The 25,351-nt window shown below is 40.6% G+C and overlaps 1 protein-coding gene across 12 annotated transcripts in view; it reads right to left on the reverse strand.

The window, feature by feature from the left end:
- Positions 1–416: 416 nt before the first annotated feature.
- Positions 417–25,351, reverse strand: part of LOC140725132 (alpha-(1,6)-fucosyltransferase) — an 839,166-nt gene continuing 814,231 nt past the window's right edge. For all 12 annotated transcript variants that reach the window (XM_073040191.1, XM_073040188.1, XM_073040189.1 and 9 more), the window contains one exon: positions 417–1,326. In XM_073040191.1, the coding sequence (XP_072896292.1) occupies positions 997–1,326 (330 nt within the window). In that variant the 3' untranslated portion in view covers positions 417–996. The remainder of the gene's footprint in view (positions 1,327–25,351) is intronic.

Consider the following 25,351-nt stretch of genomic DNA (forward strand, 5'->3'; position numbering starts at 1 on the left):
AATACTACTTATCAAAGCTTGAACATAAAAGTCATCAACTCAATAAAATGGTGTCAGACAGGAAAACCAGGTTTGACATAGAGAATGACAAATCTTCTTCTGCCATGAAAAATACATTTTCTACTTCAGAGAACCTTGGAAACGATTTGGCATCAGATTGTTTTATATTTCATGCAGATTTATTTAAAAAGGCATGGTTCAGGAGATCAAATTTTGGGCATATTAATTTAATATCCAATGGTGTTAAATAACCATGTTAATAGTTAGGAGCTGAGTAGCACACAGTAATCAAACCTAAATTGCTGAAATAAATGAGATCACAAATGTTCATGAGATTTGAAGGCTAATGCCACAATTGAATGCCACCCAAATCTAAATACTTCAACAACAATGAGGAAAAACACTGACTCAGTTGATTTCATTTAGATTTATTTATTTTTGTTATCAAAGACAATGTCTGGAAACATCACTGTATGTATTAAAGATTCTGTCCATGATTTTGCTTTTACAAAAGACTGTGAAATGAGGATGTGCATTTGATCATTCTGACCTTCCCTTCACCTATACTTGTAAAGGAGAAACACTTTCAATTCTTGAGAAAACGTCATCTTAAGAACTGGCCGCAGAATGGATTAAGTCTTCATGATTACATCTCTCCTGCCTGATAAGTTTAATGTCTTTCCTTCAAGCCAAGATTTCAAAGACATCTCACTGCTAATATTGGACATGGTTCTTCATGAAGGTCAAAGGTCGAAGAATGTTAGGCACCATGACTGGACAGACATTTGCTCATGCTCTAACTTGTACAATGGGTCAATGTCAGTCACTGAGAATAACAGTGAATTATTGGCAGACAACCAAACACAACCAACAGCAGGATAATGGAGGGAGATGGATGCATCTGCACAGAACTCAAAGTTTAAAAAACAATGTTGGCTTTCAGATTTCAGATTTATGGCGAGATACATTCACCGAGGCTGTGGAGTGTCCTTACAGTTACTCTGGCTTCTCATTGTCAGCCTCTGGATAGGTTGGGTACTTAATGGTCTCGATGTTCTCCTTCACTTTGTAAGACGGATATAGGCCTGTTCGCCCAGATTTTCTGTTGATGCCTTTGGAATAACCATCCCAGTGGTTGCCAGCCACTCCAATCAGATCTCCAGGCTCCAAAACAATTTCCTCTGGAGTCTGTGGTTTGTGAGGGTAAATTGCGATCTGATTGTGTGCATTCTGTCCACCAAAGTAGTATATATCATCCAGAGAATGGAAATAACTTGATGCATCTGGGTGTAATGTTTGCATTATCTCATAGGCCACTCGACAAACCTGGGAAATAGAAACACAGAGTAATGGTTGTGTCAGTTTAAAGTGGAACTACTTTGCAGCATAATTAATAAAATTGTTCTTGACCTTCACCTGGCAGGTACTTAATGTTCTTGTGTAAAGTTTATAGAAGGATTGAGTTTGAATTTTCAACCATAAAAATAGCAAAATATTTCAAAGTTTTGTGTATTTTATGGATCTCACATATTTCATCCTATGTCATCTATGCAGAGATCGGATCAACAATGCAAAATTACCTCAATGGACCAAGGCACTGATGTTAGTTCAAGGGACTGTGAGATTCCATTAAAGTACAGAGAATTACTTATGAAAACATAACCTGGATGTTTATAGGCTATTAAGTATTAGAAGCCAGGTGTTAGAAATATTAAGTTTTAGTTCTCTGCCCAGCTTTAATGGCTATGAATTATGGTACTCACTTGTAAAATCACACCTGAGTATTTGTTATTAGAGTCAGAGTTTTACAGCATTAAAACAGGCCTACTGTCTCTATGCTGAATATCACACCTATCAAGACCAATCCAACTTGCTTGTACCAATTCTGTATTTCTTCATGCCCTGCTCATAAATTTACTAATCATTCAGACACTTCATAATTATTGTAATTATTGCTCATTTCACCACCTTCTCTGACAGTTCATACCAGATATGAAACTACTCTTTGCACGAATCCCCTTTAAACCTTAAATCTATGCCCTCTAGTTTAGATGAACTCTCCATGTTATCTCTCTGAAGCCTTTTATAACTTTAAATACCCTTTTCAGGTCACTTCTCAGCTTCCTTCACTTCAAGGAAAATAGACCTAGTCTATTCAATCAGCACCGATAACCCAAACCCTTCAATCCAGGCAATGACCTTGTGTATCTGTTCCGCATTTTCTCTAGAGTGGTTGCATGCTTTCTATAGGCTGGTGAGCAATACTTTAATGTGGCCTAACCAACATTTTGTACAACTATATTGCCTACATTACTGCCTGAGTGGGTATCTACTGTACCTAAACCCTCACAGTAGCAGGCTACTGGTTACCCTCGACAAATGGTAAACACCGTCGGGGTAGATTTCTCTTTTCTGGACATCTCCTGTTTCCCCTCTTTAATTCAGCATGCTCCACTCACCAGTTCACGGTAACTGAATACAGCCAGGACCACTTGTTAAAGAACAAAGCAGCTGTGACCACTTTTAAAAAAACAGACTATGCCTCAGCAGTTAAAAGAACATTTTTAAAAGCAACATGGAATAAAAAGAAAACTGCAGTAACAAAAGCAAAGGATTTATCTGATATAAGTGTGTTTACTGCTGAATGAGTATTATTAATGTCACCATCACAATCCATCTACATTTCAGTTAAAGATGACTAAGAAAAATCTGACTGTAAACTTGAATCATTCATGAGTCAAACATAAAAGGGGACAATGCTGCAGGAAGAGAAATAAATATTGTCAATCTTCTTGATTTAATCTGAATTCTCACTCTTACTGAACTCTTTAATCACAGTGAAACACCGGATTTTGGGAAGACACACATTTCCACTTAGAAGAATAATAGCAGCTAAATAAGTATGACTGCTAGGAATTCTTCCCTGGTTATTAGCACTAAATGTGTTATATAGCTGCATCAATACTTTGTACTCTGCTTTTGAAATTCAATTCGGATAACTTCAATGGAATGAATTATTTATACAGACTCCTACACACTGCCGCTCAGTAAGTAATGCTCAATGTTGCAGACCAGGACTGAAGATCTGTGCACACCACTACAAGAGGAGCAAATGCTCTACCATTCAGGAGGTTTGAACTACGAGCTCTTCATCATTCAATCAGATAGCATTGTAGTTATTAGGTTACAATGATACTTATGCAGCCTAAATGAGGTACCGTGGCATTATTTCCATCAAAAGGTGGAAACTTCAGCAAAATGGAGGTTGAAAGTAAAAGCTTTTCAGATATTCATCATTCCATATTCAAAAATGGACAGATGTTTAGTCTTTAAAATAGTCCAGGACTACAATGAATAGGAATGAAAATGAAGCTGAGAATAAATCAACCACGATCACACTGAATGACTGAGCAATCTTGTGGACCTATGGGGCTAACCCCTATTCCAATTTCTTATGCTTTTAGTCAATTCTAATAGCTTCTTCTCTGGATTGTTATCAATCTTTGCTAACACTTGTTAGGCCTATAAGGTTTCACTATTATTATTGATTCCATTTGGATCTGGTCTATTCTTTAGTAAAGTTAGGCAGGTTCAAAAGAAAGACATCATGTGCTGGAACTGTAGCTTCTTGATTATGTACGTGGTACTTTACCTCAACCATCAAATATGTTCTTGACATTCACTGTGATATTCACCAAACCAATGGCTGTGATTTTTATATTAACACTTCACTATCAATTAAACATATTTCATTTCTGTGATGAAAGATCTCCTTTCTAAGTTAAAAGATTTTTTTGAGTAGCAGGCTCATGAAGTTTAGTACTGTTATGGCCACAAGTTTCTTGCATATCTGATAACCTCCAGAGTGGGATGGTCCCAAGCTTACATTTGTGCTTCCTAACCTTTTTACTCTCTGAAGCCCGTGAATTTTAAGTTCTGAATTGATACTAGCTAATGCAACTTCTACCCTTTCACCTGCTCACTTCCCACTTCTCAAGGCCTTGTGAGAAAGCACTATATGACTATTATTTATTACTTACAATGGGGGCTTCTGTACACTGAGGAGATCAAGTGGACGTGAAATTATTGCTTTACTGGACATAGTAGTGTAGTCCACCGATCTGAGCATGAACCTCTGGCTACCAGTCACTTCTATAATTCCTATTCTGAGCACTCCATCATCATTTCCTTTACTGTCCTAAAGAAGGTAAGTGGAGACTGGAGGAGCTGCATTTCATCTTCCAATTTAGCTATTTCTAGCAAAAAAAACCCACAATTTTAGCTTTCAATCACTCTTCCCGTATTTTCAGTGAGTATGTGTTTATAGTGATTCTGCTGTTCCCAGTATTATTTCTTAAGAAAGAGAAAATCTGCAGCTGGTGGAAATCCAAGGAAAACACACAAAGTGCTGGAGGAACTCAGCAGGACAGGCAGCATCTATGGAAAAGAGTAAACAGAAAACAGTAGAAAGGTCTCAGCCAGAGACATCGACTGTTTACACTTTTCTATAGATGCTGCCTGGCCTGCTGAATTCCACCAGCATTTTGTGTATTATTATTTGCTATTATTTCTTAACTTGTGTTACAAACATTGATTCTTGCCACGTCCACTGTCCTTTCTTCACAACTCCTCGCTCCATCCCATTATGACCACTGCCCTCAACCTTACCCTCATATACTCTGAACCTCTTGTACTTATTCAAATACTGTTAAAACTTTTACTTATTTTTCAATTCTACTGAAAGCTGGAAGATTAACTCTATTTCTTCAAAGATGCTACCTTGCCTACAAGAATATCTTAACTGTCCTTTAGATCTCCTGTGGTGATGCCAGCACGGTTTTACTGATTTTCAGTAAATGTTCTTTCCAAACAAGTCAGCTTCTATTAATAGGCTTTGTTGAGTGAAGATTACAAAGAGCTGATGAGCTTCTGAAGAAATCTGAGCTTTCACTTGCTTTCAATCTAAAATATTCACAATTCTGTTCAGTCTTCCAACAAAGTTCACCTAGCTATAATTAAGATCTGCTCCTGCTGGAAAGAAAGACAAGTGGAGTAGTAGATGGGATCAGATAGAACTTACTTTAAATGCTACACTAACCTGCTTAGTTCACCTGATCAGACATTTTTTTTTTATTTTACTCATTTCTCCCCCTCTTTGTCTTGTACTAAAAATTAACTTGTCTTTTCCCTTTTCCAATTCTGATGACGGGTGTTGGACCTAAATTACTTAATGCTTTTCTTGCGGTCTGATCTACTGAGCATTTCCAGTATATTCTATTCTGAATGTATTTTGATTTGTACTTACTCACTGTGATGGGCAGCAAAGATTGCCAACCATCTAAAACAGTGCTCAACCCTTTCTTTATAGTGGTGTTTGACGTTATAACAAATCTGCCTCCAACTGAACCCTTTTCAACACTGTTAAAAAGAATAAACCAATTCAATGACCCACAGTTGGATTTCCATATATTACGTATATGCTTCGATTACTTTCTTATAACACTTGAGGTGCTCAGTAGTGAAATCAAATAAGAATTTTTCGACCCACAAGTTTCAGGAGTCGGTTTCATTTGGGAACCGGCAGCCATTTCAACTGAAATAAGAAATGGAGCATAATTGATATGACTGCTTTAAAAGCATTGTATTTGTCAGAACTGCCAATTTAAAACCTGTCATTCAAGCAAACAGAAAAAACAAACGTAAACCTTTGTCAAGATGGAGCTGTGCTTGAGGGTATTTGTACATCTGAGAGAAGTTAGCTGGCCTGGCTGAGCACAAGAGATTTTGCAAACAATTTAAAAGAGACTATTATTATGGAGGGCAGATGTTATTAATTACAACAATACTTTAGTTATTTTCTGTCACAATTTTAGATCTGATGGTGTAAAGTTTTAAATCCAGATCATTTGAGGCAGAGGATTAACAGAGGCAAAGAACTGATTTATAAGGTAGAATGGGGGAGGATCAGGGTGAGAGAAGAATAACTTTGAGCAATGTAACAAATTGTTACCCTGGATGACAAATAAAAAATATTAACTTGAAGGAAGGAGGAATAAACTTAGGTTGTTCACACTCTCAGCTCTCTCTATCTACTGCCACATTATTTATTTATTTATTTACTTTTATTTAGAGATACAGCATGGAACAGGCCCTTCTAATTAACCCTAGCCTAATCACTGGAACAATTTATAGAAGACCAATTAACCTACCAACTGGTATGACATTGGACTGTTGGAGGAAACTGGAGCGAGCACGCGGAGGAAACTTACCCATTCATGGGAGGGATGTTCAAACTTCTTACAGAGGATGTCATAATTGAACTCCAAACTCCAAGCTGTTGTAGCTTTGCACTAATCGCTAGGTTACCATGGTACCCTCAACTATTAATTCATAATTAATTAATAGTAGCCTTAATAATAATTAATAATAGCACTCACTAATAACTTATCACTTTGTTCCCAAAACCTGGCATTTGCTGAAACATGAAGTGCCCAGTTTTGGAAAGAGGCAAATGATGTTATCTTTGCTCTTCAGGCAAAACTCTAGATATTGCTATCATTGAACACTTTGAAGGATGTAAATGAAGCTAGCATGGGAAATCTCTAAAAAAACACAGTTGACTCACTCAAGGAAACGTAGTATTTGCTTTGAGAGCCCACACAGTTCAAGAAGAAAGTTAAACTGAGTGTTCAGTGCCAATGGAACACTTCCATGTGATTAGGACTGCGACTTATATTCTTTGTGATGACTGTCAATAAACACAACCGCAGAGTTTAAACTTTTCCTTGCCCTTTAAAGTACCGCTCTATTATTAAAATAATTAGAGGTAAGCCAGGATGGTTTTAAAGCTGTAACCTTACTGTGGGTTTAAGATGTTGCTTTACATCAACACAACATCTTTCCAAGGAACCGAGAAATCACAAAAGCATCAAATTTCCTGTGTGGGCTGTTCTGCCTACCACACTGTGCTTGTCCTTTGCTTGTGTAAACCAAACCCAATCCCTTTGTCAAATCTCAACCACACTCTGTCACCTGGCCTTCTTTTGAAAGATGCAAGCCTCAATGATTCAGTGGGGGGCAGGGGGAGGGAAGCTGCACAGTAAACCTCTCCTAACATCTCATTTAATAGTTGATGCACCATCAATAACTCACTCTGAGACGTAGTAAGCGAGATATCGGCTTTTATTGACTGGAAGAATGAACAACACTACATCCTGGAGAATGAGGCCGGGCACAGGCCTCAATCGCCTTTATACAGGGGTCGGTGGGAGGAGCCACAGGAGCAGTCCAGACAGGGGTCTGTGGGAGGAGCCACAGGAGCAGTCAGCAGGGGTCTGTGGGAGGAGCCACAGGAGCAGTCAGCAGGGGTCTGTGGGAGGAGCCACAGGAGCAGTCCAGACAGGTATATGTAGTTCACCACAATAGTTCTCTTCCTAGGAACACCGTTTTAGTTCTTTGCGCATGAAGCTGGCACTTCCAAACCAATTCTGCAAGGGCTTTAAGATTCCTCATTTACCTATACAGTACAGTGTACTGTAGATGCCAGTCAAAGAGCCCAATCTCATGGACTGATGCACAGTGACCATGAGCAAGCAGGCTCTGATACTCGATACCTAAGGGGCCATTTTAAGCCAGTGAAATGGACAATGCACTATTGAAATTCAGGGTCAGTCTCAAGAGTATTTTTGTGGCAGACAGACCATGAATTTAATCTCCTGGAGTCAATTATGATGAGAGCTTTTTGGAATAAATTTGAGTAAGGAATTCTCAAAGTTACACTGTTGCCATTAGCAAGGTTATTGTTTCAATTTACTGACCATCAGCTATTTGTCACAAAGGAAAGATAAAGTTAATGGTATTTACATTTTAATACATAACAGAATAGCAAGGCTAATAACAGTGTGGCACACTGAAAACAAACAGCCTGGAGCAGATAATATCAATGGGAACAGCACAAGTTGGATATTTTTGTCACTTTTCAGCTCCAATCAATGCACAATCAAATTTAAGGATAGAAAAAGAATAATAGAGCATATTAAATTGAGGTGAAAACAGACGGAGAAATTGAAATAAAGACCTCACTGGAAGAAATAGATAATGACAAAGTGAAAAAATTAAGACTAGTTTACTATTCGTGAATCTCCATTTACTATGTGTGAGTCGCACACAGTTTCAAACACTTCTGGCCTGGGTTTCAAAGTTTAATGTCATTAGCAGAAGAGTGCAAGGCTCCTTGTGCTGTGAAGTATGAGTTCTAACATTTCAGTTCATTCTCACAGCATAAATCAGCTGAGAGCGAGTTCCTCATTCTGCAAGACCTGAGGCGATAAGTTGCAAATACTCCAAATCTACAGCAAATCCTTGCTCTTTAGATTTTTCTTCATAGCTGCCAAATTCTGGATTATTTTACTCATTTCAACAGCTTGCCCAATAAACTCAATTATTCTGCGAGCAAATTCTGACCCTTTATTTTCAGAAGCCAGTTTCAGGTCAGATGTATCTATTTCTGAAATGTTAAATTAAACTCCATGATGAAATCTATTTTTATTGAAAATATTGAATTTTACTTTTACTGAAGCTGAAACTTCTTGTGATCCAGGTAATTGGGTAACATGGGTACTCTGTATTCACAAACAATGACATGGCTCACTTCCAACCATTCCAGCTTTAATCAATTTTCTTCCAATCTTCAATTCCCTCCCTTCTCAATGATTAAATGATTAAGTCTGTAGACAATTTCCACCTATCACAATGGCCCATGAAGAGTTCTGGTTGATCATTGACTGATCCTCACCTAACCAATGTTCCCTCTAAGGGTGGGGGGGGGGGGGTGGTGTAGTGTGTGTGTGTATACACATGCACGTGCACTACTAGTGCACAAAGGAATTTAAACTGCGCACCTCGTTGGCAAGTTAAGGATATTTCACAATCATAAACAACCACATTTCCTTTCCGGTTTCTGATGTGGTTGACAACGAGGAGTTTGCAAGGATTTGTCTGCAGATTTTAGAACAGGCTTAATTATACTGTTTTTAACTGAAGAAATTATTGATTGACTATGTCGAATTCCAAAGAAGCAAAGGGCGTGAAGCGCAAAAGAACTGCTAGTTCACTTAAAGTGGAATGTCTAAATGAAACAGTAGAAGCTGCAAAGCTCATGAGGTGAGGGATGTGCAGCTATGAGAAATATTTACGTACAATACAGGAACTGGTGTTACCTGCGTGTATTATCACCATGCAAGTTGCTGGAGATTTTGTAAGTAGAAAGAAATGGAGTAATATTTTGAAACTTGACTTCTTAAAGTGTTATTTAGCAAGCAAATCACATGTGGATGGCATGCAAAAACTCCAATGCGAAAATCCTTCATTATCCACTACAGGTCTGCTACATATCTTTTGTGAGAGTGCAGGTGAATGAGAGTGAAAATGATTAAACCCAGAAGAGATCAAAGTTCTTATTTAGAAAGTTTTGCTAGCTGTTAAAATGAATACCTCTATATATAAAATTCAGTGCATCCATGTTGTTGTCACTCGGCAAAAAATTGCACAGCACAGGATTTTTGTGCACACTGGCCATTACAATTTAGAGGGAACATTGCCCCTAGCCCAAACTCAGGAGTATTTAGCCCCATCCCCCAAGGGATAGGGGCATGTGGGAATGTCTCTATGCCCAATGTCTCTCTCTGCAACACACCCAAGTGCACTAATCAACCTAGCTTGTAATTTCATAGGAGTAAACACTTGGAAATTCCATTCACATGATTACAAACTAATCAGATAAGAGCAGAGTCATGAATGACAATCTCCACATGAAAACGGAAAGTGAGAGATCTTATTAATTCTGTTATGAGAAGTACACTTCAAGTTTCATTTATTTCTGAGACTGGAGAACAATTTCAGCAGCCAAATCATTTTTTTATTTTGAATACTGCTACCACGAATCTACCTCAGATATACTGAGGCACACTTCCATAGAACAGCATAGGGTGTACTGCACAGAATCATTCTGACTCTGATCCCACTGATGGGCTGCACTTGAGCCTCTTGCCTTTCCTCACCTAAACACGTCAGCTTAACCCTCAGTTGCTCCCCTTACTCTGTCCGTAATAAGTAAATTTTCAAGATGACGATGCGTCTAGTCACAGCAGTCACTCCAGTTCCAGCTCATGGTGTAATGTTCATTCTTTATGTCTTTCTTATGATCACAAGACCCTGCTGGATATTAAGAACACCAAGAACCGTAAGCGTAACCTCACTAGCAAGTTGTTGCATAGTGCTGATGAGCTCCGCAGCGTGGGTTTATTAAGCACCATGCCATTGTCTGCTAGAGCCACCCAGGGGAGACGCCATTGGATGCAGTGCGCAAGGAAACAAAGGCCAGGGAATTGCACTGGCATGCGTGCAGGACTAAAGGTCAACTCTCCCATCAATTCTGCTTTGAAATGTTCGATTGCCAGAAAGTAAACTAGATGGCCTGCATCTGAGATGAAGCTCATTCTGACAGAAATGTGGCTCCAGGATAACACCCCAGAAGTGGCCATCCAGCTGGAGGGTTGCTTTCCCGCACCATCAGGAAGGCAAAATGGGATTATTCACAGAGAATATATATCCACTTCTGTGACTGATGCACCATCAATAACTCTGAGATGTGGGTTAAGGTCGGCTTTTATTGGCTGGAAGAAAGCACAAGCAGCAAGTGACCATCACACAACATCCCGGATACTGAGCCTCCAATCGCCTTTATACCGGGGTCTGTGGGAGGAGCCACAGGAGCAGTCAGCGGGGGGGCGTGTCCAGACAGGTATATGTAGTTCACCACAGTGACACCAGAGACTCGAGGCACATATGGCTGACCATTCAGACCATAACAGACTACGTCTGCCCTGCACATCAAAGACTATGATGCAAACACGAGGAAATCTGCAGATGCTGGAAAATCCAGCAACACAGACAAGATGCTGGTGGAACGCAGCAGGCCAGGCAGCATCTATAGGAAGAAGTACAGACAACATTTCGGGCCGAGACCAAGAATATTATGCTTCTCTTCCTGCTAGGCTGAATGTCTTTTTTGCTTGGTTTGATGCATGGAATGATGTGCGGATGCAGACGACCCCCCCCACCCCACCCAAGGAGAAGGCACTCTGACTGGCTGCAGCTGATGGGAGGAAGACACTAGTCCCCTGAGGCGTCAACGCAGTCACCATCATCCCACTGACCAAGAGGGTGACAGTAACCTGCCTCAACAAATACCACCCAGTGGCACTCATCTCAACAATAATGAAGTGATTTGAGTGGCTGGTCATGGATTGCATTAAATCCCATCTTCCTGCTATATTGGTCCCTTTCCAGTTTGCTTATTGCTCAAATCGGTCCATCCTGTGCACTCCATTCCATCATGTCCCATCCAGAAAATTGTGCCTTATATGCCTGGATGCCGTTTCTTGACTTCAGTTGACTTCATTTAATATGATCATCCTTCAGAAGCTGTTGGGTGAACTGTCCTCATTGGGCCTCAACCCCTCTTACTGCAATTGGATCCTGGACTTCCTGATAGAATGACCACAGTCAGTCTATGTTGGCAGAAACATCTCTAGCTCCATCATATTGAGCACTGGTGCTCCCCAGGGCTGTGGGGAGCCCACTGCTGATGCAGGACTGCACTGCTAGATCCAGTTCAAACAGATTCAACAAGTTCACTGATGACACAACAGTGATTAGCTTCATCAACAACGATGATGAGATGGTGTACTGAGAAGAGACAGAGCAGCTGGTAGAATGGTGTGAGCACAGCAACTTGAGTCCAAACGTTGTCAAGACCAAAGAAATGATTGTGGCCATTAGGAAGCTGCAGACGAACCACTCCTCACTGCAAGTACATGGCTCCTCCGTGGAGAAAGTCAGGAGCTCCAAGTTTCTGGGAGTCCACATAACTGACGTTCTCACCTGGTCTCTCAACACCACCTCTTTGGTCAAGAAAGCATAGCAGTGTCTCCACTTCCTGAGAAGATTCAGCTGAATGAGGATTTCTCCCCTCATTTTAACCAAGTTTCACAGGAACACCACCAAGAGTGTCCTGACCAGCTGCATTGTCACCTGGTATGGGAATTGTAAGGCATCTGACCACAAGTCCCTACAAAGGATTGCGAAGGTTGCTGAGAGAACCCTTGGCCTCTCCCATCCATTAGAGATATTTACAGGTGCGGCATACCCAGGGCGTTTAGCATTGTCAGTGATCCCTCCCATCCGTCCAACAATCTGTTTGGTGCCCTTCCACCAGACAGGAGGTACCATCGCATTAATACAAGAACTAGTAGGATGGGAACAGCTTCTTCCCCCAGGCCATTGAGGCTACTGAACTCTCTGCCCCCACCCAGGTCTCATCACATATGAAGCATCACTGCTTACTTTTTAGCTTGATTTGTATATGCGCCTTATTATTTGTTAATTTATTTGTGGTAATATTACTTCATGTGTTATGTATGTGAATTATATGTATGGTGTTGAGCACCTTAGTCTGAAGGAACACTGCTTCATTTGGCGGTATACATGTTTGCAGTTAAATGACAATTTACTGAACCTGGCTTTGATAATATTTGCTTCGATCCCCATTTTGGTAACAGATTCCAGATTTTCACCACCATTCGGCTAAATAAATTTATTTTGAATTCTTTATTGGATTTCTGGGGGAGCACCTTACTTCAACAGCCTATAATTATATGCTTCCCTATAAGTGGATGCATTCCCTCTGCAACACTCTATCAAAACCCTTGATAACTTTAAAGGTATCCGAGTTACGCCTCAGTCTTCTTCACTCGACAGAACAGAGACTTAACTCTACTACGGGCTTCATAATTTTCTACTGCACTAATATAGATAACAGGATTATGAGCAGTATGCTTTAGTGCAATTTAACTTAAATCTGACATAGCTTCCTTATTTTGAATTACATTCCTTTAGTAATAAAGCCTATTTTTCTTTTTTTTTGTTTTTCTACGGCTTTGCTAACTGTTGATTAAACTTATCATGATTTTGTACTCTGAGATCCCTTTGTTCTACTACCATTCCCTGACCTTCAAAGAAGTAAGTGAATCCTCTCCTATCAAAATGTACCAGCTCACATTTACCTGTGCTGAACTTCATTTGCCAATTATATGCCCATTCTGCAAATTTCTTCATGCTCTCCTGCAACCCGCTACAAATTTCTTCAGGATATTTTCCACACAGCCTCCAGTTTACTAATGCACTGTCTACCTTCCTCCTTAAATACAGGGAGTGAATTAACTACCAACCGGTCTTCTGGCACCACAGCTTTTTCTAATCAATTATTACAATTGTTAGCCTATTATTGTCTCTGCTCTCTATTCCTCAGATTCTTTGAAAATGTGTGGACCACAGGTTTTATTTGTGGTAATTGATTAATTTAATACATCCTCTTAATATAAATGAATACAATTCAATAGCCATCTCATCATCTAATGTCATAACTAAAGTACTATGCACAAGTTTTAGGCAGATATATATAGCTAGGGTGACTAAGACTTTTGCACTGTACTGTATTTGTCAAAAGCGAGTTTGTAAATCTGGCAGGAGCATCAGGTGTTGGGAATGGTGAGGGTGGAGTGCGTAAGTGGGACGTGGAACTTGTGCAGAAAAGGAGTGCCAGGGCCTGGGTGCAGGGTGGGATGGAACAGGTGCAGACACACACAGCCCTGAGACACCAGGCAAAGTCATTTGATTCCAAACAACTGGTTTATTGATCATTTCAGAATATCTCTCTGGTGCCTCCTGCTCCCTCCCATCTCCCTTCCCCCTTTTCCAATTATGATTCTCCTCTCCCTGGCCCCTTCCCACTCTCAGTCCACAATAGAGACTCATATCAAAATCAGATTTATCATCACTCACATGTCATGAAACTTGTTTTTTTGGTGGAAGCAGTACAGTGCAATACATAAAATTACTACAGTACTGTGCAAAAGTCTTAGGCACCCTAGCTACATGTATATATGTGCCTAAAGCTTTTGCACATTACTGTACATTCCTTTGCTTTGCTGCATCTCCCCAAATCCTTCTCCAGATTAAGTTCCACCTGGTACATTTTGGCCCAGTTGATCAGATCAGCTCTTTTCCTCTTAAGTTGAAAGCTTTCTTCATGTAAATCACAAGGTACTTTTCTGTACATCTGCAATCTTCTTAATCATGGCTCTACACTTAGTTCTAAACAACAATGTGCATCACAAAATCAAGGATCTGAGAAATGAACCCTGAGAACTCAGTGGTAACAGGTCCTAAACCACAAATCAACTATTATCCTCTGCTTCCTACCACGGAGCTACTTTACACCCCTTTTTCCAACTTATTGTTTATCTCAGGCACATTTACAGTACATTTTTAATCACATTTCTGTGCAGGTCCTTGTTAAAAGTATTACTTACATCTATACAGACTACCTGAAGTGCAGTGTCCTATCAATCCTGTCGCTGTCTGTAAGGAGTTTGTACATTCTCCCTGTGACTGTGTGGGCTTCCCCCTGGGGCTCCAGTGTCCAACACTTGAGTGTTGTCCCCAGCACATCCTTAGGTTGTGCTACTGGTAAATGCAAATGGTACATTTCACTGTATGTTTCAATGCACATGTGAGAAATAAAGCTTATCTTTACCTTTGATCTTCCTTGTAAGCTCCTCAAAAATGTAAGTGTTTGTCAAACATGACCTTCCTTTGACATATTCATGCTGACTCCTCCTGACTAATCTGTGTCATTTTAAATGAGGGTTTGTACTGTATTTCAGAATTGACTTCATTGATTTGCCCAGCACTGAAGGTAAGCTAACTGGTCAGTATTTATGTGGTGCTGTCTTCCTCCCATTTAGAACAAGAGTACAACCTAGGTGGTTGCCCAAAGCTCCAGCATTACTCCTGCAGCCAGGAGCGATTGAAAATGATGGCCAAGGCCTCTGCAGTGTCCTCCCTTGCTTCTTATAATAGAACAAGGTATACTTCAATGTGGCTTGGCAATTTATCCGCTTTCAACGATGTTCAGTTCTTAATACTTCCTCTTTTAGTCTGCTCATCCTGTCCAATATTTCCTACATAGCATCAAACAGCATGGAAACCGGCTCTCCAGCCCAACTGGCCCATGCTGAGTGTGTTTCCCAGTAAGTTAGTCTCATCTGTCTGTGTTTAGTCCATAACTCTTTAAACTCCTCCTATCCACCAACTCATCTACAGTAGATGGCATTGCTGATGTGCCCGCCTCAAAAACAATGTCTGGCAGCTCATTCCAAAATGAACCTTTTGCAAGAAGCTCCTGCCTCAGATGTCCCTTTTAAATCTCTTGCCTCTGATTTTAAACCTATTCCCTGTTGTTTTTAGCAGCCCTCCCTGGGAAAAAAGACTACATGCTTTCACCCTGTCTATATCGTTCATGATCTTATATATATCTCTGTCAGGTCATCCCTCAATCTCCTACGTTACAAGGAATAAAGTCATATTCTTCACAACCTCTTCTTACAACTGAGGTCCTCAAGTCCATGCAACATCATGGTAAATCTTCTCTGCATTCTTTCTAGTTTAATACCAATATTCCATCCACAATGTGACCAAAACTGTACTCAATACTCCAAGAGCAGCCTTACCATCGTCTTATATACCTGTAACATAACTTCCCAACTCCTTTACTCAATGCCCTGACTGATGAAACCAGCATGCAAAATGTCCTCTTCATCATCCTTTCTACACCACCTCAACGAACTTTGGCCCTGTTCCATAACACTCCTCAAGAGCTTTACCACCCAGTGTATATGTTCTACCTTGATGTAATCGCCCAAATTAGAAAAGCTCACATTTATCTGGATTGAAAACAACTTGCCAGTCCTCAACCCACATAACCTACCGGTAGTTGATCAAGATCACCCTGCACTAGATCACACTATCTACAACATCTATTTTAATATCATCTGCAAACTTACTAAACAAGCCTTCTATATTCACCACCAAATCATTTATATAAATTACAAAAGTACCTGCACTGACCCGCATGGCATACCATTAGACACAGGTCTCCAGTCTGAGAAACAACTGTCGACCATACCCTCTGCTTCCTAACACTGAGCCAACCTGCTATCTGCCATTGAATCTCATGCTATCTAACCTTCCAGACTGGCCTACAATGAGGGACCTTGTCAAGGGCCTTGCTAAAGTCCATATTGACAGCATCCACTGATTTACCTTCATCTACTTTCTTGGTTACCTCCTCAAAGAACCAGAGGTTTGTCAGACACACAATCTTCTATAAAAAGCATGAATTATAAATAGAATTTTTAATTCTCATAAAAGATAAACTTTTATATTTTGCATATAATTCTTGTTCAAAGATAATAGATGTTTCCTAACTTAAGTCATCTGATATAAATCAGGAAAAATAATCCTGAAATGTTCACTGGTAATAGACTCCAACTACTTCATGTAATGAAAAGTGACTGTCAAATTCACTTAAGTTGCTTTTTATAAATTAAATGATGTTTGATTAGCAAGCTTGCTGTCTTCCTCACTCGATTTATTTCTGCATTTAAATGGAGATTTTGGAAATAGCAAATTTAATCAAACTCACAGTTTATTTGGTGACATTATACTAATGATTACCGAGAATAGAATGTTTTATTCCTGATATAATTATGCTGTGACTGGAATGGGGTGTTTCAATTTAGGAAATTCATAGACAAAGTAAATTAGTTTTACATTACACAGTTCTGTGATATTAGGATTGTCACTCTTACTTAATTTGCAAGTGTATTCCACAAAGTGGCGAAAGATTCTTAGATTTAAGGAAAAGAAGGTATGGCCTGCAAGATTAGCACAATCTCATTGTGGTTTGGAGGTTTGCATGCCTCAATAACCCAGAGAACTATGTTGGCTGGAGTTGGGGCTTTATGCTTTGGATCTAGGAAAGGCCATCATCATCATCATCATATGTGTCTTGTCCTATGACGTGGGCTATCATGGTGACCATGATTGTTCTTGGCAAAAAAATTTTTCAGAAGTGGTTTAGTATTGCTTTCTTCTGGGCAATGTCTTTACAAGACAGGTGACCACACCATTATCAATACACTTCAGAGATTGTCTGCCTGGCGTCAGTGGTAGCATAACCAGGACTTGTGATATGAACCAGTTGCTCATACGACCATCCACCACCTGCTCCCTTGACTTCATGTGACCCTGATATGTGTGGGGGCGGGGTGGCGGTAGCTAAGCAAGTGCTACACCTTGTTCAAGAAAGACCTGTAGGCTAGCAGAAGGAAGGAGCACCTTACACCTCCTTTGGTAGAGATGTATCTCCATCCCACCATCCATTAGTAGGGTCATCAATGCCAAACAGGTCCATGGTTAGAGGCCAGGCTAAGAGTGGTTCACCAGTCCTCCAGGTTCAAGGGTTCAGCTCAGGGTTAATAACCCCGACAGGTAAAACAAAGGTGTTAAGTAAACAGCAGTACACCCATGAGGTCTCTGTTCCCCTGAGATTTCCACTCAAAGAAGGGTTTAATCATAACCTGTGGGGATTTTGATGGGAGCACTCCCAGTTTATCATAACTGCTGCCATTTTGCTGCATAGTAATCAGAAAAAGGCATCGGGCTTAAAGGTACATTTCCCATGACAACAAACACAATGGCTGCAGTGAGGAACAGAGAATCTGGAGGGAGTATCAATGTTTTATGAAGGTGACACGAAAATGCTAGTGAACGATTTACACTCAGGAGGGAAATCCATAGGTGAAAGAGCATTTCTGGAAAAAACGTTAATGAGAGATGTTAAGGTGACCTCTTGCACTACATATACTTCTTTTATTATTGATACACACATGTATTCTACCCTGCATTCTCTGCACTACAGATCTGCTTTGAAAACACAAATTGGTGAATGTTCAGGGAGGCATGTTAGCAGTAAGGAATATGTGGATTCTGTGACCGGTGACATAGAGAAGTGTCACAAACAAGAGAAAATCTGCAGGTGCTGGAATTCCAAGCAACACACACAAAATGCTGCTGAGTTCCTCCAGCATTCTGTCCATGTTACATAGAGAAGTGTGCTAAGGATGACACCATCATGAAACACATTCCGGCGAGGGCAAATCAGAAGCCATGGCTTACTGCCGAGGTCTGTGCATGGTTGACGGATCGTGATGCTGCCTTTAGATTGGGAGATGTGACAGCTCAGGGAAGCAAGAACTGTGCTTTCCTGATCCATCAGGAAGGCAAAATTGGAGCATTCTCAGAGAATTTGCAGCCACTCCTGTGATACCAGACATACGAGATGCACGTAGCAGGGAATTCAGAGGATTATGGACTACAAGTCTATGCTGCACATCAGTGATGACTTACTCCCCGACAGGCTGAATGTAGTGGAAACCCAGTTTGATGTGTAGAATGAAGTGCTGGTGAGGAAGGCAACCCCACCTACCCCCCGGGGAGCTGAGGTGAGGAAGACCCTGGCCAGAGTCAAGCCATGCAAAGCTGTGGGGCCTGATAATATACCAGGTCAGGTTCTGAAAGACTGCACAGCCCAGCTAACCGAGGTGCTGACGGATATATTCAACATCTGTCTGGAGCAATCCATTGTCCCCTCGCTTTTCAAAGCAGGAACCATCATTCCAGTGTCAAAGAAGGCAACAACAAACTGCCTAAATGATGATCGTCCAGTGGCATTAACATCAACTGTTACGAAATGCTTTGAGCAACTGGTCATGGAGCACTTTAAAGCCTTTCTCCCGGCTACATTGGACCCTTTCCAGTTTGCTTATCACTCTAATCGATCTACTGATGATGTAATAGCCTCTGCCCTCCATTCTGTCCTGTCCCACCTGGAAAATGGCATCTCACATGTCAGACTGCTGTTTATAGACTTCTGTTCGGCTTTCAACACCATCATACCCCAGAAACTGGTGGGGAAACTGTCCTTGCTGGGTCTCAACACCTCCCTCTGTAATTGGATACTGGACTTTTTAACAGTAAGGTTACAGTCAGTCTGTGTGGACAGCAACATCTCTCATCCCATTACGCTGAGCACTGGCCTCCCCAAGGCTGTGAGCTCAGCCTGTTGCTGTTCACACTGCTGATGGATGACTGTGTCGCAGGATCCAGGTCGGACCGTCTCATCCAGTTTGCAGTGGTTGGCTTTACCAAGAACGTTGATGAGACAGAGTATAGAGAGGAAGTGGAGTGGCAGGGTGAGAACAACCAAAGCCTGAAAGCGGAGAAGACCAAGGAGATCATTGTGGACTTCAGGAAGGTGCAGACAAACCATCCTTCTCTGCGAATATATGGCTCCTCTGCAGAGAGAATTAATGGGAGTTCACAAAACAGATGACCTCACCTGGTCCCTTAATATCACTTCCCTGAACAAGAAGGCACAGCAGCGTTTCCACTGCCTAAGAAGATTGAGGCAAACAAAGTTCCCAAACACTGCCCCCCCACCACCATCAGGAGCACCATTGAGAGCATCCTGACAAGTTACATCTCCATCTGTTGTGGGAGCAGTCGAGCATCAGACCTGAAGTCCCTACACAGGTCTGCAAGAACAGCTGAGAGGATCATAGGGGTCTTCCTACCATTTATCAGGAACACTTATCAGGAGCACTGTGTACGCAGGGCCCTTAGTATTATTAAGGATCCCACCCATCCATCCATCCAGCATCCTCTTTGACTTTCTACCAACAGGCAGGAGACCATGGTGTATAAAAACAAGAGCGGTCAGGATGGGAAACAGCTTCTTCCCCCAGGCTATTAGGGTTCTGAACACCCGGCTGCATCGTATTCAAAATGTCACTGGTTAATCTGCTCCGTACCTTACAATATTTAATATTAATGCACTTTAGTTTGTTATTTATGTGTGCATCATTTGTAGATTTTATCTTTACCTCCATAAATGTTATGTGTACTACTTTACACCTGGTTCAGAGAAACATTGTTTCATATGTATATACTGTATATTATAGTTATTTACATGAATATAGTTAAATAACAATAAACTTGACTTGACTTAATATTGTTTTCTTCAAATCTACCATAGAACCAGAAACTGCTAGGAAGAGGAGGGAGACAACTAGATAGGGAGTGGACCCTCTCAGACATAGAACCTCACTAGATTGGTTGACTACCGCTCCATTGAGATATCCAAAAGCCATTCACTAGTCAAAGCACATTAAACGGTGGGTGAGCAGCCTTCAATAAATTCTGAAGCTGTCTTGTGAATTATTTCAAGTGCCCCTTTAAATGATGTCTAAATGTACAATGTAACAAGTTATGCTTCTTGTCTTCTGGAATAACAAAGAGCAATTACTTCTTGGACCTAGAATCGTCAATTTAGCTGCAACTGTGCTCTTGCATGTTTGATGCTGAGAAAATAAAGGATAAGATGACATGGTTCCTTTGATTATTCATCAGGCACCAACACTATAGATCCATATTGGGATAATTTCTCTTTACTATTATGCACAGCTCACCACTGGTTCATAAATACAATGGTAATTTTGTGGGCAAACCTCATCAAAGCCTCTCCAAAACATCAAAACGGCTGCAATACCAGCGGATTGAAACTCCTTTGAAATGAAGCTGTCTACAGATATCCTCAGGGTTGACATTGAAACATTTGTCCCGAGATAACGGAAAATAAAATAGTATGTCATTCTTTATTTCCTTTATTCAAAACAGGAAGCAAATTTAATTGCATAAAGCAATAGTCAGTGTCGGCAGCATTCTGCGAAACTATCTAAAATTTTGACAAACTTCTATAGATGTGTGGTAGAGAATATATTGTCCAGCTGCATCACAGCCTGGTATGGAAACACCAAGGCCTTTGAGTCGTACAAAAAGTAGTGGATACAGTCCAGTCCATCACAGGTAAACCCCTCCCCAACACTAAAGGCATCTACATGGAGAGTAGTCACAGGAAAGCAGCAGCCACCGTCAGGAACCTCCACTATCCAGGTTATACTCTCTTTTCGCTGCTGTCATCAGGAATAAGGTACTGAAGCCTCAGAACTCACACCACCAGATTCAGGAACAGTTATTACCCTTCAGCCTTGAACTAGAGGGAATAACTTCACTCAATTTCACTTGCCCTGTTGCTGAACTGTTCCCATAACCAGTGATCTCACTTTCAAGGACTCTTCTTCCCATGTTCTTGATATTTATTGCTTATTTATTAATTATTATTATTTCTTTTTTTTCTTTTGTATTTGCTCAATTTGTTGACATTTGCACACTGGTGGTCCACCCTGTTGAGTAGTCTTTCATTGATTCTATCACAGTTATTGGATTTATTGAGTAAGCCCACAAGAAAATGAATCTCAGGGTTATATAGGGTGACATATATGTATTTTGATAATAAATTTACTTTGAACTATCAACGCAGGGTCTGTAAGGGTGTGATGGTAGAAATAGCTTTAAGAATTTCAATCATGTAAATTCAATATAAATACAGTTTGTCTGTAACTCAAAACATGGAAATTACAAAATGCAGGCCCCAGGCCTAATGAATTCAGTGCAGTTGTAGTTTCAACTTCTCTGTATCATTGTTAAAAAAATGACCCTTTATCCTTGTGATGCCCGACAGGCGTGACCTCAATGTGCAGAGGCTGAGGGCATGAGGCAACTGTTACATGGCAAAATTCATAATCTAGGGGTAGACGTCAGGCATCAGGAAACCATGATGGAGCACTGAAAAGAGCGAACTAAATCATCACATGACTGCTTACTGCAAGGAGATTTTCTGTCAGTCCCATTCTTGTTTCTCCCCCTCTCATCTTCATATTTTTCTTGTTCAATAATGTGAAAATAGAAGAAGAATAAGTGAAGTAGCTACTCACGTGCTTGCTTCCCAAAATAACAACAGACTCTGATACAATACACATTGCTTCCATCTCCTTTGTAAGGAAATCAAACAGTTTTGAAGACATCCTTTGTTGACAGTCTTATGTTTTAGAAAACCACCTCTAGAGTACATATTTCATACTCAATTACTACTTCAGACCTGGCAGGAATATTAGAGCCGCATATCCATCCCTTAAGGTAATAGTGCTTTTTAAAAACCAAATGTGCACATTTGAAGATTTCTTCATGTGAGAATTGGCATAAAAGTATCTTGAAGATTAACAAACTTCATGCTCTAATGAGTTCAAAACAGTATTACTGGCAGTAAATAACTATTCTGCAGCATTTCCCCCTCGAGTCTTTATTAATTTGCTCACTTTTCCAGAATTTTACCTAATCAGCTGCTTTAAATTTCCAATTTAAGAAACTTCAAATGTGATTAAAGACTGCTGCTGTTCTTCTCTTCACAGGATCATCAAAAGCCTTGTACTGCATGTATCTGCACGGACTAGGAATACATTATCAGCATCAGGACACTGTTAGGTTTCTTAAAAGCAGCTCTGAATACTTTTCCTAAAGCATTTTTTATAGTTTTGGGTTCCCTTGTGCATCATATTCAATAGTCAGATGGTAACATCTGACAACACAGTACAGTCTTTATGATCAAACACCTATTCTATTTGATTTCCTTGCCTTTAAGAGTGTGAGCCTGAGAATATGCAATTATCCTACTTAGTAGTGGAGCTTGGCTTTATTCTCATATTCATTTTCAATAAGATGCTAATATTTACAATATAAATTTGACGGGCTAACACATTTAGTTTATTTACGCCAAAAACTTTGGACAATCAAAAGAGCAGAAAGCAAGTGTGATTTATAAAGTGAAGTTTATCTGAGGTCTTGCAAGACCTTCTGTAGTTAGTCAAGGCTCTTCGAGCAGAACAGTTAAAACCTACAATCCAGATTTCATAATTCTTTAATAATCGAACATCAGCTTATGTTTGATCCTCGATCAAGGAATATCTTGCTTTGTTCATCACCTGAATAGTCAAAGAGCTTTTAAGTGTTAACCACCTCCAGAAACAAGAACAGCCATGTTAGTGATTACATCCGAGCACATAATAGACTGAAGTGGGCCATCAGTATCTTGAACCTACTACATCATTCAAAAGGATTACAATTGATCTTATTGTTGACCTCGGCTCTACTTTCCTGCCTGAACACTATAATCCTTGTTTTTTCTTTCAATTTAGAATCTACCACAGCCCGAATTCTGCTTGTGCAGTTCTCCGGAGTAGATTACAGATCTCTGAGAGAAAATTCTTGGCCATCTCAATTCTAAGTGGGATTCTCCCTTACCCTGAGTCCTGGTTCTTAATTCTCCAACAACAGGGAACATACCCTGCAACATTTAACCAGTCATAGCTCCACAGAATCTAATAAGCTTAAAAAGAATAACTTCACATTCTTCTAAACTCCAATGACAACAGGACAATAATGATCTTTCCTCCTTACCCCTTTATTCAAGCATTAACTACACAAACAAAATGGTGGATGAGCTCAGCAAGTCTGGTAGCATCTAAGGAAATAAATAAACAGTCGATGTTTCAGCCAAGATGCTTCATCAATACTGGAAAGGAAAAAGGAAGTACCTAGAATATGAAGGGGGGGAGGGAAGGAGTACAAGCTCAAAGGTGATAGGAGAAGGTAGGTGGATGGGGTGGGGTGAAGTAAGAAGCTGGGAGGTGATAGGTGGAAAAGGTAAGGGGCTGGAGAAGAAGATTTCTGAGTGGAGAGGGAAGTGGACCATATGAGAAAGTGAAGCGGGGGAGGGGGGAGCACCAGGGTGAAGTGATAGTCAGGTGAAGAGAAGAGAAGAGGTAAGAGGGGAGCCAGAGTGGGGATTTGAAGAAGAGGGAAGGGGGAGGGGGAAAATTACCAAAAGTTAGAGAAATCAATGTTTATGCCATTAGATTAGAGGCTACCCAGATGGAATATGAGATGTTGTTCCTCCAACTAGAGGGTGACCTCATTGTGACTGTACAGGAGGCCAACGACCAACATGTTGGAATGGGAAATGGGACTGAAATTAAAATTGTTGGCCACTGGGAAATCCTGCTGTTTTGCAAGTGGAGAGAAGGTACTCAACAATACAGTCCCCCAATCTACGTTGGGTCTCTCCAATATAGAGGAGGCCATACTGGGAGCACTGGAAACAGTAGATGACCCCAACAGATTTGCCTGTGAAGTGTTTTGTCACTTGGAAGTTCTGTCTGGAGCACTGAATAGAGCTGAGGAAGGAGATGAATGGGCCGGTATAGCACTTACACTTGCAGGGATAAGTGGCACAAGGAAAATTAGTGGGGAGGGACAAATGGATAGGGAAATCACAAAAGGAGCAATCCCTGTGGAAAGTGGAGAATGGGGGTGGTGGAGGAGGTAAAGAGGTAAAGATGTGTTTGGTAGTGGGATCCCGTTGAAGCTGGCAGAAATTGCAGAGGATGACGTGCTGGATGCGGAGACACAAGGAATGTTAGGTGAGGACAAAAGAACTTTATCCCTGTAAAGGCAGTGTGAAGGTGAAATGAGGGTAGATGCCCGTGAAATGGAAGAAATGCGAGTGAGGACAGCATCAGCAGTGGAGGAAGGGGAACTCGATCTTCGAAGAAGAAGATCATTTCTGATATTCTGGAAAGAAAAGCCTTAACCTGTCACAAATGCTGCAGAGAGAAAGAAATTGAGAAAAGGGAATGGCATTTTTACAGGAGGCAAGGTGGCAGGAAGTATAGTCAAGATAGCTGTTGGAGTCAGTAGGTTTATAAAAGATATTAGTAGACAATTTGAAGCCAGAGATGGAGACAAAGATCGAGAAAGGAGAGAGATGTGTCAGAAATGGACCTAGTGGACCTAGTGAATTTAAGGGCAGGGTAGAAGTTAGAGGCAAAGTTGATAAAATTAATTAGCTCAGCATGGTGCATGAAACAGCACCAATGCAGTCATCCATAGAGTACAGACAGAGTTGGGGAACATTACCAGTGAAGGCTTGAAACATGGTCTGTTTCAAGTAACCAGTATGGCTGATGAACTAAATGAGTATTCTGCATCAGTCTTCACTGTGGAAGACATTAGCAGTATGCCTGATGTTGTAGTGTGTAGGAAGAGAAGTTGGTGCAGTTACTGCTACAAGAGAGAAGGTGCTCAAAAATCTGAAAGACCTAAAGGTACATAAGTCACCTGGACCAGAGGAACTGCAACCTAGGGTTCTGAAAGAGATAGCGTTAGAGATTGTGGTGGCACTAGAAATGATCTTTCAAAAATCATTGGACTCTGGCATAGTGCCAGAGGACTGGAAAATTGCAAATGTCACATCAGTTTTTAAGAAAGGAGAAAGGCAGCAGAAAGGAAATTATAAACCAGTTAGCCTGACCTTAGTGTTGGGAAGATGTTAGAGTCAATTGTTAAGGATGAGATGATAGAGAACTTGGTGACC

Source organism: Hemitrygon akajei, chromosome 3, assembly GCF_048418815.1.
Source record: "Hemitrygon akajei chromosome 3, sHemAka1.3, whole genome shotgun sequence".
Lineage (NCBI taxonomy): Eukaryota > Metazoa > Chordata > Chondrichthyes > Myliobatiformes > Dasyatidae > Hemitrygon > Hemitrygon akajei.